The 15,915-nt window shown below is 32.0% G+C and overlaps 2 protein-coding genes across 2 annotated transcripts in view; both read left to right on the forward strand.

The window, feature by feature from the left end:
* Positions 1-1,471, forward strand: part of LOC126814200 (rotatin) — a 31,366-nt gene extending 29,895 nt beyond the window's left edge. Inside the window, exon 44 of the mRNA XM_050539199.2 lies at positions 35-1,471. Coding sequence (XP_050395156.2) covers positions 35-178 — 144 coding nt within the window. The 3' untranslated portion in view covers positions 179-1,471. The remainder of the gene's footprint in view (positions 1-34) is intronic.
* A 773-nt stretch (positions 1,472-2,244) lies between these two features.
* On the forward strand, positions 2,245-15,799 carry LOC126814202 (DNA repair-scaffolding protein). The gene is made up of 18 exons (XM_050539201.2): positions 2,245-2,384; positions 3,261-3,528; positions 4,035-4,488; positions 4,833-4,927; positions 5,207-5,393; positions 6,100-6,251; positions 6,776-6,855; positions 7,154-7,359; positions 7,883-8,026; positions 8,467-8,560; positions 9,017-9,154; positions 9,748-9,810; positions 11,622-11,772; positions 12,212-12,343; positions 12,767-12,860; positions 13,242-13,356; positions 13,994-14,044; positions 15,044-15,799. Exons 1-18 carry the CDS (start codon positions 2,355-2,357, stop codon positions 15,158-15,160), a joined length of 2,571 nt encoding a protein of 856 aa, XP_050395158.1. The 5' UTR covers positions 2,245-2,354; the 3' UTR covers positions 15,161-15,799.
* The last annotated feature ends 116 nt before the right edge of the window (positions 15,800-15,915 follow it).

The raw sequence follows: 15,915 nt of genomic DNA on the forward strand, positions 1-15,915 counted from the left end.
GCAAAATTAAATAATTTCTGATATATTTTTCTAGGCTAAAGTTTTGATGAAGAATGCTAATATTTTACCTAAACTGCAAGAATCGTTATATAATGCCATGAATAAAGAACAGAAGTCAAGTATTGATGAACAATATTCAGAAGAATTGAAATGGGTTATAGGAAGTTTGATCGAATAGAATACCCCAGTAGTAGTATTATCATATAATTGTTATAATTATATAGATCTGTACATTTAATTCTAAAGAGAAAAAATTATAACAATAAATGTATTAGCTGTTAAATTAAGGAATGGCTGTTGAAACATTGATTTATCTTCTGATTTCACATGCAGCATAATTTCAACATTCTGATGTCAAGGTTAAGTCATGTCAAATAGAAACACTGCTATGATGACTCTCCACTGTATAATCACATTACATCAAATAGAAAGATTGTGCTATCATATAAAGTCATCAATCTGATTAAAATACAGATCTATATTTCGCTTCATTTTTTTATACTTTCAATGGCCTCCATCCACTACATAAAGATCTGACCGGTTATAGTGGAAGGTCGAGTCAGGGGTCATACGAGCAGCTTTTGACCCTATGGCATCAGACATTTGATTAATCAATCAGCGTTGATGTATCTAGTGGGATACCCACAGTTCCGTGTGCCAGGAACTCGCTGCAACAGACCGTGTATTGGCTAATCCCCCACATCAACCAGAATGAAGGTGAAATAACAACTTTTTTTAAGATCCTAGTGTAGTAAAGAGAAGTGAAACGAAAATTTGAACTATAGAAAACCAAACAAAATAGGATCTGTGTTTTAATCAGTCATTGGTGTTTTCAGGAATTTGAGCAGGGATGTCTGGACTCAAGAATTTTATAAAATCAGAAGCTCTGAGATATTATTTCTGCTCATTTAGGTTCATACAGGATTAGAGTGAAGTGGAGTGAGGTCAAAACAGCAGTATGCTTCACACATTTGTTGGACCTTGTTTAGATGAATGTAGGAGAAAAGAAAATGCTCTGTACAAGCAAGAGGGGTTCCAGACACTGACTGAACATTTTCTTGATGACTCTCCAATAAATAATCTACTCTTATAATGCAAAATCGCTTGCAAAAGCAATCATAAGCAATGAATTTGTCAAATTTACACTGAAACAAGAATTCTTAAATATTGAACCAAAGTTTTTATTCAAATTCCTAAAACACCTAAATGTATTAATTTTTCTAACATAAGGTAAAGTCAAAATTGTTTATCAATAATATAGGGAATAATTGTATAATTAACATCATTAAATTATAAATTTATTTACCTATCAATGTCATTGGTTGTATATTTATTTAAGTGACTTGTTTATTGATATATTATTGTAAATTATAAGTATTTATATACCAATATGGTATCCTGGTCCATTGTCATCCTGTATATATTTGTATTACATTAGTTACATATTCACTTCATGATGTATGTATTAGCTTTGTATTTGTTTATATATTTATAATAAAATATGTATGTTGAGATGATTAAAAGACTGTTGTCATCTATTAAGTCCCAAACATGTGACAGAATTGCAAATAGGGGCATATTCTGTTAGTAGCATCTTCTATTGCCTATCCAGTTAAATTAGTTACAAACCATAAGTAGACCTACATGAAGTTAGAATTTGTAATGAACCAAAGAAGTCTGAATACTTCTATTTCATTCTCCTAGACATCAAAGAAAGAAGAAGTGTGGACTGCGAAAGTCACATAATTTAACTATCTCTTGCTCCAGTATATTAGAATATGATTTTGAAATCTTTCCGTTTGCAGCCTATCGCCAGTGATTGGTTAAGTGGGGATTATTTTCCGTTGAGTCACTGAACTAGTATGTGGTCCTTAAATAGGGTTAATGCTCACTACATACAGATCGTGTATTCTTCATGTCTTCTATAAACATTGCAGATTAGAATAAGACACTTTTGTTAAAAAGGCCTTTCACTCTGCTCTTAATTAAAATTTATTGTAGGGGTAAATCATACATCAAAATGATACTGCAGACTTATTAATGTACCCGGTATTAAAACACTGAGTCTGTCAACCGGGTTGACAACCCCATCATAGAGTTTTTTCAGTATTATTGGTAAAAAGAAATTGAATTAATTTCACAAATAATGAAGCCAATTGAGAAAAAATCTGTGGTTCGACACCATCTAAAAGAAGGAGTTTCTTCCCTTGGTTATGTACCCACTCTTTAATTTGTGAGGTAGAATTGGCGGGAAAAGCTGAAAGTGAAAGTTTATTTATGTTTTTGACATTTCATAAATTGAAATTTATACCAGAATAGTCATAAACTGAATAACTCCTTAAATTATTAGGGAAATGAAGAGTTCTAGAAGAAGTAAACGAAAGGTAAGAATGTGAGGAGTAGCCTACAGCAATATTGCAAAACATCAAAACAACAAACATTACAATTCTAAGTTCTAGTCTGCCAGACTCTGAGACTGAGATACAGATTCAATTTTTTCTGTGTTGACATTGTTTAGTTGACATTTTGAAATTATTGGTATGGCTTCCCGTGCAAGTCTCGCCTCCTAGCATTTCTCATGATCAGGACATTATCATCTAAACATTGACGAACACTATGATCAGTCAACAGAAATATCTGATTCTTTTCTTCTAGATTATTTGGTTTACTTTAAACAATATTTACATACCACTGGTACTATATGGATACAATAACAAGCATTGCTGCTTATGTAAAATTGCTTCCCTTTGTCAGTGATGCAGGGTGGAGGGTCTGGAAAATGACGTACAGTGTCAAGTCGTTCAAATGGGACGTAGAAACAATCAAATGTTGTGTACAGGTTGGCATGGATATAAAAGAACCCTGGGCTTGACCAACATTTGGCCAGCTCTTACATGTACTTGACCAATATTTCACCTGCAACAAACAAGCATTTGGGTTAATGTTGCAGTAGGCCTATCTTTTTAAAAAAAAAGTTAAAAATTAACAACACCAATCTTAGGGGTCTGTTGGGGACCTTTTTGAATTCTATCGTATCTTCTCAGTGTCGATATAAAAAATAAACACTCTAACAGCATTCACAATGTATTGTTTCAAACTTCAAAGGCAAGAACTGGATGTTTTTGCGAGTCCTGTAGACTTGTTTAAAGTCTTCTGTTAAATACCGGTACATACAGTGGTTCTAGATTTGATGTGTGGATTACCATTTTATTAGTTTATATGGCCAGTATTATAACAATTGTTATAACATGTTTTTTTAGTTAGAAGATTGTTATGATTTTGATTCCCTGCAAGTTGGTTGGAATAAAGATTCTGTGACAACATCGGCTAAGAAACCTGAATCAAAACAACCTGTGAAAGATTTGGGCAATACAAGTTTTGATTGGAGCCGTAGCTGTGAGGGTTTCTCAGGATTAGCTTTTGATTCTTCCACAAAAAACAAACCCAAGGCTCAAAGTTCTAAGAAACCTAAATTTGTCCCATCATATACTATTGCAAGTTCATCTGATGAAGAGGAACAAGTGATAGGTAAAAGATTAATTATAAGTCAATAAAATAAGTAATAAACTGCTTTAGATTATCTGCATAGGCTTGTAAATCATATTTACAATCACTTGCAACATCATAAATCTAGGAAGTGTCATTTGTGTTACAATTATTATTATTATTATTCAGTCTGTAGGGATGTGTATGGATTTGCTTATTTAACAGTGGTGTGCAGAGAGCAGACCAGAGACTGTGATGGCCCTGGGCATACAATGAAAGAATTAGATTAAAATTAAGTTCTATGAAATTTGATATTATCGCTATTAACATTGTTGTACAAGCTACCTTAAAGTCCTACAGGCTGGTGTGAATGTTGATCCGTGTTTTAATAAGCTACATGTAGAACAGAAAGGAGAACCTATACTGGAGTCTTATTGGGGGCATCATCAAACACATGTATGCCACATTAATACCTAATCTATAAACAAAGATGATAGTGATATTAATCTCTGTAGAAAATATGAATAATTTAACTAATTTTATTAAAGATGATGATGAAATATCGTGGAATTCAAGTGAAAGTGGAGAAGATGGGCAAGAAAGAGATGGTGGACAGGTGACAGTGATTACTAATAAAAAGTGGGGTAAATCTGGACGTCAAACTAAAACATTAAACAGGAAATCAGGTCAGGATTTTGATAACTTGAGAAAAAAGACTTCAATCAAAGATGAAGACAATATTGACAACTTATCTTCAGATTCGGATGTGGAGACACGAAATGTGAACTGCCAGAAACGTCTTTCATGCCAATTGGAAGCCAGAGTATCACCTCATATAAGTAGTTGTCCGTCTAGTCAATCAACGTCTCCTGGGACATCCGGTTTAAAGGGAAGTGACTGGATGAAATTAATGGACTGGCAAACTTCACCCGAGAAACAGAATTACCAAGAAGAACAGCCAGATCCAGACTCTGCCAAAAAAACTCGTAAAAAATATCTGAGGTATGATTGTGTACGGTCAAACCAATTTGATTTTAGTTCTTCAGGGTCTTGAGACACAGCTAGGTCATTTCGAGACTAACATATGGTTCAATTTTAATTCAATCAATCGCATGAGCATTAGGGTTTTTAGCAGTGGGAGGAAACCGGAGGACCCGAAGAAAACTCATGAGGTTGGAGAGGCGACCCTACTCCTTGTCACGTACAAGCAGTGAATCAAAACCACGCCACTTGACTGAATGACAGACCTTAGATGCAACGTGCTCCCATTAATCATTCGGTCACCCAAACCCCTTGTTTGAATATGAGAGACTAGACTTTTAACTGTTTTAATGTTCTTTATTCAGAGGTGGCCTAGCAGAAAGTTTATATAGAATTCAGACAAGAGAAAAGTCGTGTTTAAGAATCTGGCAGCATCAATCACAAACAAATACACAACAAAGTAAGATTTTTTAAAAAATATATATTTTCTTCTTGAAAAACTAGCAATTATTATACAATTATTATTTTTTAATGAATATTTCTAATTTTAGTAAACATGCAGAGATAATTTGAACAACCAGGCTTTTTGCCCTGATTGTTGCTCAAATCAAAAGCAGGTTCTTAAAAAACATGAAGTGATGAAAATTTGGACTGGAGTCCAATAATCTCTAAATGGCATAGACTTTTATAGTTTTAATAGAATGCTTCTTCATTTAATTTCAATACTTTATTATTTCAGCTACAACAAAGGTTTTAAGACTGCGTGTTGTAAAGTTTGAGTTGTTCTATTCCATGCAGTTAGCTGATTGTACATTAACAAATACAGAGGGTGGTGAAGCGAAGAGCCGAAAAGTTTTATTTACGAAACAGTTAATGGAAAGTTTAAAAATCAAAGAAGGAACAGAAGTAGAAGTACATGCACCTTGGTAAATATTTAATCTATGTCGGATTATCGACCTACAATGTTTTTTCAAAAATTTTAAATCTGATAAAAATGGGATACAAAGCACTGAAAGCAAAAATCCAGCCAGAAATCATTTAGGGGCATGTTGCAAGAAAGCTTAATTTCAGGGATATAGTTATAAATCAACTTTCTTACATGTAGATTAAATTGTCAGTCATACAAAAAGTGCCAATTAAATAAACACTTGAAATTTAGGTGCCGATTGAATAAACACAGGAAATTTAGGTGCCGATTTAATAAACACAGGAAATTTAGGCGGGAAAGAAAAGAAAGGTTACATCATGAGTCTACACATGATGTTCAGATTGATAGAAGTGTCAAATCTGAGATTACGATCGACCGTCTCCTTTCTGCTTAGTATTTGGTCAGAGATAACAATTCACCGAAAAAGGTTAAAAGTATAGAATAAATAATCTGTGTGTATTTATGTTAGAAATCCTTGGATCCAGGGGTGTTACACAGTTACATGTGGGTGAAAAGGAAAACAACCATTCTCCATGTTAGAATTCCAATCTTTTTTTTTATTACTCAAAAAGGCAGAAGAACTACAACATAAGGGAGACAACTTTTGTCAACTTAACCATAAGGTTTCAGACTACTATAATATAGAATATACCACAGTATGACAGTATTTTTCACAAAATATTTTAATGATTAATTTTTTACAGGCAGGAGTTAAACTGTGTGTCAAGTAATACTTCTATTATATTATGTACAAACTATGTTAAAGTTTTATCCCAGACAAACCATTCCAGACAGCCATCACCATTTAAATCTGTTAGAAATACCTATTCTTCCTGGAGTTGTCCTTGTTTACATGGTATGACTCTCATACTTTATTGTTTAATTTGTTATAGAAAAACATTGTTTAAATAATTATGGCTGAATGTGTCTAATTTGAAATTGTTAATTTGATTTTTTATTCCCATTCATTGACATGCATAGATTAATTAACATATCAGTAGAAGTTTTTTGTATCTTGATTAATATGCCTTTTAATCTGTAATTTTTTATTGACTGTTCGTCAGGCCACATGTTTAATAAATCTATCAGTAGTAGTTCATGACTGTCGTGAATTAAATAGTTCTTTTACTACACAGAATGAAACTTGTGCAAAAATCATAATGTTGCAATAACAGTTATATTCTTTCCCTAGTGAAGTATTTCTTTGCTAATAAAAACTTATCCTGTTGTGGCAAAGAACCACTTGTACATTACTACTGCACGATATGTAAAGAACAGCTCGGAATGAAATGTACTCCTTTTTTACCTCAACTCTGGAAAGATAACAGAGATGTTGTTTTTATCTAATTGTGAAATTCATGGACTGGTATATTATTTCAGATAATAGAGTTAGTAGTAAAGAATGTCCAGCAAATAATTCAACAACTTTAATAGAAAAACAACCAGCAGAAAACATACAGGTGAGATTCAAGCATAGCCTTTTCTGTTTGTTACTAATTTTACTATTAAAAGCTAACTTTAATATCAGAGAGTCAGAGAAATATGAAATTTAATGTTCATTCATCATAACTCGGTTATTTCAAGACTTTTTTGGATCTTTGACAGTGGCAGTAATCCTGAAAACTCCCAAGAAAACTTGATGTATGTTAGAATTGATTGACCCTGAAGAAAAGCATCTTGATTAGGCAGATGGACTTATTTCCAATCTGTCCACATTTTATGAAGAATGAAGAAATAAATTTATGTTCTGATTTGTAGATTGTACCCACCTCATCAATGGAATGTTCCACGACAACAGAAAAAACAATACACATAGTCACAGCCTCACAATTACCAGCATTATCCAATCAAAAATCTCCTACTTTACGACAATGTCTTGAAAACCATACAGATCAGTCCCTTTCATTTATAGCTCAGATATCGAGAGTATTTCATTGGTATGATACACGATTAAAAGAATCTAGGTAAGGATTGGGCAGATGGTAGACCAAGGTTTATGCATGCTAACTTCACAAGACTCTTAAGCTGAAACTAGTAAACAATTTTTTTCGCACTTATGATCCTGTGCTTGTATGAAGATTTTTTAAAATTTAACATTTTTCATGTCTACAATACTTGAAAATGTTGTAATGTGAAATTAATGTAAAAATTGTAATAAAAAATTGGAGATTACATTGATTTCGGGATTTATCAAAATATATTCCAAATAATATAACTTTTGACTCTTTAATTTTAAGCCTTAGTTATGTATTGCAACAATAGCGTGGCTCTGTATTAATATAATTTGGTTAAATTGTTTAAGTGGCATTTAGTAACTGGATGAGAATAACACATGACACAATTACATTGAATACAAGTTACTTGAACAGTTTATTTAGCGACGTTTTGACGAGGGTTCTCCCGTCTTGTATTCAATATAATTGTGTCATGTGTTATAATTTGGTTATATGTAAAATTTATACTCAGTCAATTAATTGTTTTGATTAGATGTAGTTTAATGGTAGAAGATTGTGGAACTATGGCTGTAATATATCTATCAGATGATAGAAACTTGACTGATCTGGACAAACATGCAGGTTCTTTGTCCTGGTTTACAGGTCTTAAAGTACAACAAAGAGTAACCAGAGACAGGTGAGATTTAAAGATGGTATATTACACCTGTATTAATATTAATGGTACTTGTGGTATTTGGTTATTTCAGTATTTGTTAAACCAGGGGCCTTAATTCCTGAATACTTGAATTAAAATATTGTAAGAATACTGCCTTTTCATCAGTTGAGTGTTAAAATTCTAGTACACATGTTAGCTTTTTGTCAGTGAAACGGCTGAATTCTTAAAATATTTTGATTAAGATTTAATGAATGGAGACCCTGATTCTCATTATTTGCTGTGCTCCTAACATTAAATATGAGTGCTAGTCTCAATGTAACTTCTTGACTTCTTTAACCCCATTCTACAATTCTTAGTTTTAATACACTCAATCCATATAAAAGATGTCATTATCGAATAACATTGTTAAACCATGAAATTTTCTTAAGAATCCTAATATTTGGATGTATATTATATTTCAGAGATGCCAAGTTATTTTCTGTAATTGATGTAGCATGGAGTGGACATTCATATCAAGCAACTAGCCAGGAGAGTCAATCACAAACTTTGTTTAATGTATGTACTATATAGCTATTATTATTTCAGGGGTTTTTCTATTGATACAAATCTTTTTCTTTGTAATAATGATCATCAAAATTATATTTCTATGTGATAATTATCAATACAAATCTATTGATAATTGTCACTATAATCCTCTCTGATTGATAATTATCACTACAAAACATTTTCTGTTGATAATTATCTCTACTACAAATCTTTTGATCAGAAACTGTTGTTTTGAGAAACAGTAAAGTGGTTTATTTATATGACATGTTTTTTCTTCTACTTGTATCTGGTGTGTGTGGAATAGATATATGTGCCCTTAAATATAACTTGTTATCCCCATATTCCAGTTTACAATTAGGACACTAAACCCCATTTCATTTCATTTCAGTATGGTATTCTGTTCAGTATATGTGTGGAGAAGATAATTTTCACAAAATAAATAATTATAAATCTTTATGTTTACAGGAGGGTACAGAACCACCAGGATTTTGTTATATTTTATCAACACATGAAGAAGATATCTTTGAGTTTAACATAGCAGAAAATACACAATTAACAAAACTGCCAGAAATAACAAAAATATCTCTTTCTCATCTTAAAAAGGTTTGTATGCTAATGGCAAGATGTAGAATCCTAATGGCTTTTCTATCATAGATATTTTGGGGCATTGGGGTCACACCACTACCTGAATTTTCTTTTGGTATTGTGAGTCATATAAAGTTTAATTCTTTTAGGTGAATAGGACATTGAAAGATATTTGCATGAGATTTTTAAAAAGATTTCATTTATAATTGTAGTTATAATTGTAGTCGTGTTGAAAAAAAACATAGATCTACTTTTTCTTGGTGTATAAGGGGACTTGTCTTCAAAATTCCTGACGTCTTCACATGTACATGATGGTATGCACGTAAAAAAAACCTTGACAGTTGGAATTCGATGAAGAACAGACGGAAACGCAACTATCCAGACAAAATATCCATCATAGCACTCTGCGTTGCATATGCCCGTCTTCATTATCCCAGTCGATACAGAAATGTAGGACCTTAAACCCCATTTAATTTCATTTTCTGAATGAAAAATGTGGCTTTCCAACTACTGGGTATTTCTGAAGGGAATAAGCCTAAAATCTTTTGAAAAAATTTGTTCAATATTCGGTGTTAATTTGTTAATATAATATTTATTGTATGATATTTCAGTGTGAAAGTATATGTAGATTTACATGTTACTGTAAGATTTTACATATAACAAGTCATAATCAGGTTAGTAAGCAAATTCTTTCTCTAATACTTGCACAAAATTAGAATTCGACAAAGAGTTGGCAAAACCAAATTGGGAGATCAGTAATAATATTGAAATCAACATCGGAAGTGATCTTATCCAAAAATGCAATACCACTAGATTCATTTTCAATTTATATGAAAGGAAAAATTAACAAAATTGCATCTAAAACATTTTTTATTTGTACTTTCTCAAAAGTTCTCTGTTGTTTGGGGGCAAGAAATTAAAAAAAGATTTTGAAAAAGGGAAGGTTGAGTTTTTATACGCCCACATTTTCATGTGGACGTATATTGTCGTCGCCCCTGTCCGTCCGTCCGTCCACAATTGTTTGTGAACAGTCTACAGGTCAGAATTTTTATCTGATTTCAATAAAACTTGAAATATAGGTTTATCACCCTAAGATCTCGGTTCCTTTCGATATTGGCATCTATCGGACCGTAACTTCATGGATTATGGTCCCTGATTGTACGAAAAATCACGTTTTTGGCTTGTGAACACTGTAGAGGTCACAATTTTTATCCGATTTTGTTGAAACTTGAAATGTAAGTTTATAACCCAAAGATCTCGGTTCCTTTCGATATTCGCGCATATCGGACCGTAACTTCCTGAATTATGGCCCCTGATTGTACGTAAAAACGCGTTTTTTGGCTTGTGGACCCTATAGAGGTCATAATTTTTATCCGATTTAAAAAACCGTATTATTATATCACCGTTACACTCTAAGGACGGTTGAGTTCGAATTTCGTGAAAATCGGCCCAAAACTGACAGACAAAATGGCCGCCGTTCGTTCTCAAATAGCATAAAAATATGGTATATCAAGGTTGTGAACCCTATAGAGGTTAGAATTTTTATCCGATTTTGTTGAAACTTGAAATTTAAGTTTATAACCCAAAGATCTTGGTTCCTTTCGATATTCGCACATATCGGACCATAACTTACTGAATTATGGCCCCTGATTGTACAAAAAAATGGGTTTTTAGCTTGTGGACCCTATAGAGGTCATAATTATTATCCGATTAAAAAAATCATATTATTATATCACCGTTACACCCTAAGGACGACTGAGATTGAATTTCGTGAAAATCGGCCAAAAACTCACAGATAAAATGGCCGCCCTTCGTAGCGTAAAAATATGGTATATCAAGGTTGTGGACCCTATAGAGGTTAGAATTTTTATCCGATTTTGTTGAAACTTGAAATGTAAGTTTATAACCCAAAGATCTTGGTTCCTTTCGATATTCGCGCATATCGGACCGTAACTTACTGAATTATGGCCCCTGATTGTACGAAAAATCACGTTTTTAGCTTGTGGACCCTATAGAGGTCATAATGTTTATCCGATTTAAAAAAACATATTATTATATCACCGTTACACCCTAAGGACGACTGAGTTTGAATTTCGTGAAAATCGGCCCAAAACTGACAGACAAAATGGACGCCACTCGTTCTCAAATTGCGTAAAAATATGGTATATCAAGGTTGTAGACCCTATAGAGGTCACAATTTTTATCCGATTTTGTTGAAACTTGAAATGTAAGTTTATAACACAAAGATCTCAATTCCTTTCGATATTTGCGCATATCGAATTGTAATTTCCTGAATTATGGCCCTTGATTGTAGGAAAAATCACTTTCGTTTTAGCTTGTTTTCTATCCATCTCTCGAAAATGTGGGCGTATCCTGCCTGGCAGCCGCTGGTTATAATAATTTATTTGTAGATGACAAGAGAACTATGTATAAGTGACGTATCTATTGTATCATTTAATATATTATATAATATATTTATTTGTAGATGACAAGAGAACTGTATATAAGTGATATGTCTATTGTATCAAATAATATACCATATAAAGTTATACAGTTATTACCTAGTAATCATCTCTACCCTATAACAACTACACCCGGTCCTATAGTATGCTGTACAGATCTTAGATTAGAAAACGGTAGGCAAAAATACTATAACTGCTATAGCTTAAAGGGGGATCTACCTACTTTCACCTCCTTTATATCAACCAAGATATCATTTCATAGGACTGAAAATAGCATTTTGTTAGGTTGAGTTTTTAGACCATCAGTCGGGACATCTACCCAAAGGGCTCATTTGTTATTCCTCTCCAAAGGACCAGCAGGTGTAACAGTTTTCCATTTTCGACTTTCCACATAAACTATTCCATGGATTTGAACGAAATTTGGTAGTCATGTTGCCAGATTTGTTCAAATGAAATTACACTTTATGGGTAAAACATTTGTACTAATTAAATAAAACAATTTTAAAAATGCATAATGTAACTTAATGGAATGTTAATTCATCCATTGCTCTTCCTGTTTAATACACATTGGCCTGTTACAGAAATATTATTTGGTTGCTGTCTTTTTATACAGGACAATTAGCAGCTGATGAATTTACAAGAATTACTATGGAGATAACAGACAACATTAATCTGAATACTTTAAATATTAAATTACCGAGATTAACATCAGATACAACCTTTAAATCTTTAGTATCTGTTCAAGGTAGGATATATCACATTTTTGGTTTACATGTATTTTCAATGTGATATCTTATAAATTATATAACCATTTTACCCATCCAGTATTATATGTGAATTGGAAATAAATTTTAAACCATTGCCAGGTAAAACTTGACAAAGACATAAAGGAAATAAAGAACAAGTCTACTTCCCAGAGACAAAAGCTCATTAATATACTGTTCAGACACTTAAGGTTGTTAAGCATGTTTAACTTTTTCCTCGGAATGCCAAAATGGGGCAAATAAAAGAGTTTTAAAAACCAAGCTCTCTACCGGTCTTCGAAAAGATTATTTTTAAAAAGCTTGCTTATATTGGCTGTTGTATCTTTTGTGTTAATGTAAGTGATAATTAAGATTTATTAACATGTGTAGACTATAGAAAATTATTGATGAAATGTTTATTGTAGGTATTATAGATGATATTGATGAAGACTCAGCTTGTTCATGGGAAGAGTGTGATATATGTGGTAGTGATCAACTTACAACTATATCAGATGATAGGTAATATAATAGATATACAAGTTATCAATCAGATGATAGGTAATATAACAGATATACTAGTGATCAATCAGATGATAGGTAATATAATAGATATACTGGTGATCAATCACCTAAATATGTAAAATACCTGTTTTACATTTGGAGGACTTGAATTCAAATTAATCAACCTTTTGATTTTTTAACCTTTTATATGAATATCATAAATAATCAAAAGATACAATATTTTGAGGCTTTTTTAAGAACCAATAGATATACTAGAAAAACTCACATGCTTTAAATCAGTATTCCTAATTGGACCAGTTTTACAATATTTGGGCGAAGTAAAAAAGAGAAGGTTTTGTAAGTAAAGCCATGTTATAATAGGTATTACTATTATTTCAGTCCAGCATATTGTAGTAAATGTAAACAGTCTGTAATAACACCGGTCATTAGATTAGAAATGGAAGTATCTGTTAAAATGGAGGATCTCCCTGATTCTACTTCTGTAAAAATAAATGTAAGTTTGTATTAATAATCTCTGAAGGTAATATGTGAATGAGTGGCTTTCTCGACAAATGTTTCCAGACATTGTGTTTTAAACATTGGGTCTACAATTTGTACACTCTTGATTTGAAATCAGTTGTACAAGTAAGGAATAGGAAGTTGGCTTTTCTCAAGTTTCCTCCCGTAACTCAAGACCACTGGTGGGTCATACAGACATTGTGTTAATAGGGTTGACAATATGTAGCCTACTACTGTGATTTGAAATCAGCCGTATAACTAAGGAATAAGAGGTTGTGGTTGGCTTTTCTCAAGTTTCCTCCCACTGCTCAAGAGCACTGGTCGGTCATCCAGGCATTGTGTTACAATCATAGGGTCGACAATCTGTACTACCTTGATTTGAAAATGGTTGTACACAGCCATAGATCATCGAAGTAAAATAAAGGAATAAAAATGCTTTTTTGTTATTTGTTAGTTTCAAAATGACATTTCTCCTACCTTACTCAGATGTGAATTTTTGTTTAAATTTTAAATTGAGTAAATGAATAGTTTGTTACTTGTTAGTTGAGTTAAAATAAACTGTGAACAATTTTATACATTTATTCAAGTTAGAAGTGTGGGTCATTGACAAAATATTTTAATATATTTTTCAGTTACTTGAATCAACAATCAAGTCTTTGTTACCATCAGAAACATCAGATGAGGTAAGAATACAATGCAATAATTATATTATATAGTAAATGATAATAGTTGTAAGTTTAATCGTCGACAGGATAACATGACAGTGTCAACAATATTAAAAACTACAGATTAAAATAATTAAAGGGCACATCAAATTAAAAATCTCTCATGGACTATTATACAAATAATGTATCAGGGTTCCCGCGGCTTTGTCAAACATTTTTTCAAGGATAAATATAAGTCAAATTCAAGGATTTTCAAGGACATTTTTTAGCCTAAAGTTACAATTTTTCATCTTAAAAATAACCAAAACATTACCAACTATCGTTATAATCTCATATTTAAAAGGAATTGAAGACATTTGAAACAAAATTAAGGATCTCAACTGAAATTCAAGAATATTTTCCTATTTCCGCGAAATTCAAGGATATTGAAGACCTTGAAAATGAAATTTTAAATTTAAGGATATTCAAGGATTTTCAAGGACCGCGGAAACCCTGTGTATGAAATCAATCAGAAGGGGTTATTGAACTTGAAGACAAAAAGTTCATCAACGAAAGACAAAACACAACCCAATAATGAAGTAGTTTCTTGTGTCCATAGAAAGAATAAGTGTACTGTCCAATGTGCACGACACCTGCCAAATGTTGTAAATAACCTGACTCACTTACCAGAAATTAATATAAATGAAAATGATCTGCAGTTTATATTTCTCAATAATATTATATTATTATGCAGCCTACAAAATTGTGCTGTCTTTATTAGTTCAGGCTGATGCAGTAAAATAGGTTGTTAAACCCCATTTCATTTCAATGACAAAAATTACAACTTGTGCTTCATCAATGGATCATTGAATTTCAATGACAAAAATTACAACTTGTGCTTCATCAATGAATCATTGAAATAACTTCAGATATTACACAAAATGTTCACTTATCCAGTTTGAACTCATTTTACACTCATCTGTGTTATTTTCTATATAGATATGAATTTTAATATGATTTATTATGTTAATATTTCAGGGCTATGATATTAATCAAGTTATTGGTAAATCTCTTCCATTAATTAGCTGTTTAGTGAAATCTACAACTTGTAAAGATAGTCATACAGAATTTATATTACAACAGATTGATGTTTAGTGTGTTTTAAACAAACCAAAAAAACAATTATATCACTTTGAATTGAATAGTGTAGATTTTAAATGTTATATCCAGAAGAAAATGGGATAAATTTTGTGTATAAGTCCATATATATTTACAAGTTGTCTCCAGTCTAATGAATACTTCTTTTTCAGTCAACATGTTTATTGAAATTACATGGGATAGGATTTATTATTAGGATCATTATTGACAATTAAAATACAGATTAACGTCATCCTTTGATGTACGATCATTTCAAATAATGGTACGGGCAAACAGCCAAACTTACATAATTTATACTAGATGAAATATGGGACTCGTGTGACGATTACATTGAATTGCCCGTGCATGATAGTGTACATTGCTGAATATATTGAAACAACACTTGGACTAACATCCTCATGCTGTATCAATATATTATTTAATGTCTTGCTCTCGTGGATTAAACCACACATATCTCTGTTTGTTATTAATCTTATTGTTATCTTATAATCTACATTTAGTGAAATAATGTTAATTGTTAAATAGTATTATTTTTATATTCTACAATAAGCTTGAAAAAATAAATTATCTGTATCGCCCAATGAAAGTGTTGTGTGTTTTTGATAATGTATAAATTGAGCAATCACAATCAAGTATGTAGTGGCTAACCAGTGTATATTCCTATACTTATCTGAAACTGTAGTTTTATACCCAGGATCAAGCTATATCTTAATCTGTTTCATTAATTAATCTGTCGTTTCCGCAGCTGGGTT

Source organism: Patella vulgata, chromosome 3 (assembly GCF_932274485.2).
Source record: "Patella vulgata chromosome 3, xgPatVulg1.2, whole genome shotgun sequence".
NCBI lineage: Eukaryota > Metazoa > Mollusca > Gastropoda > Patellidae > Patella > Patella vulgata.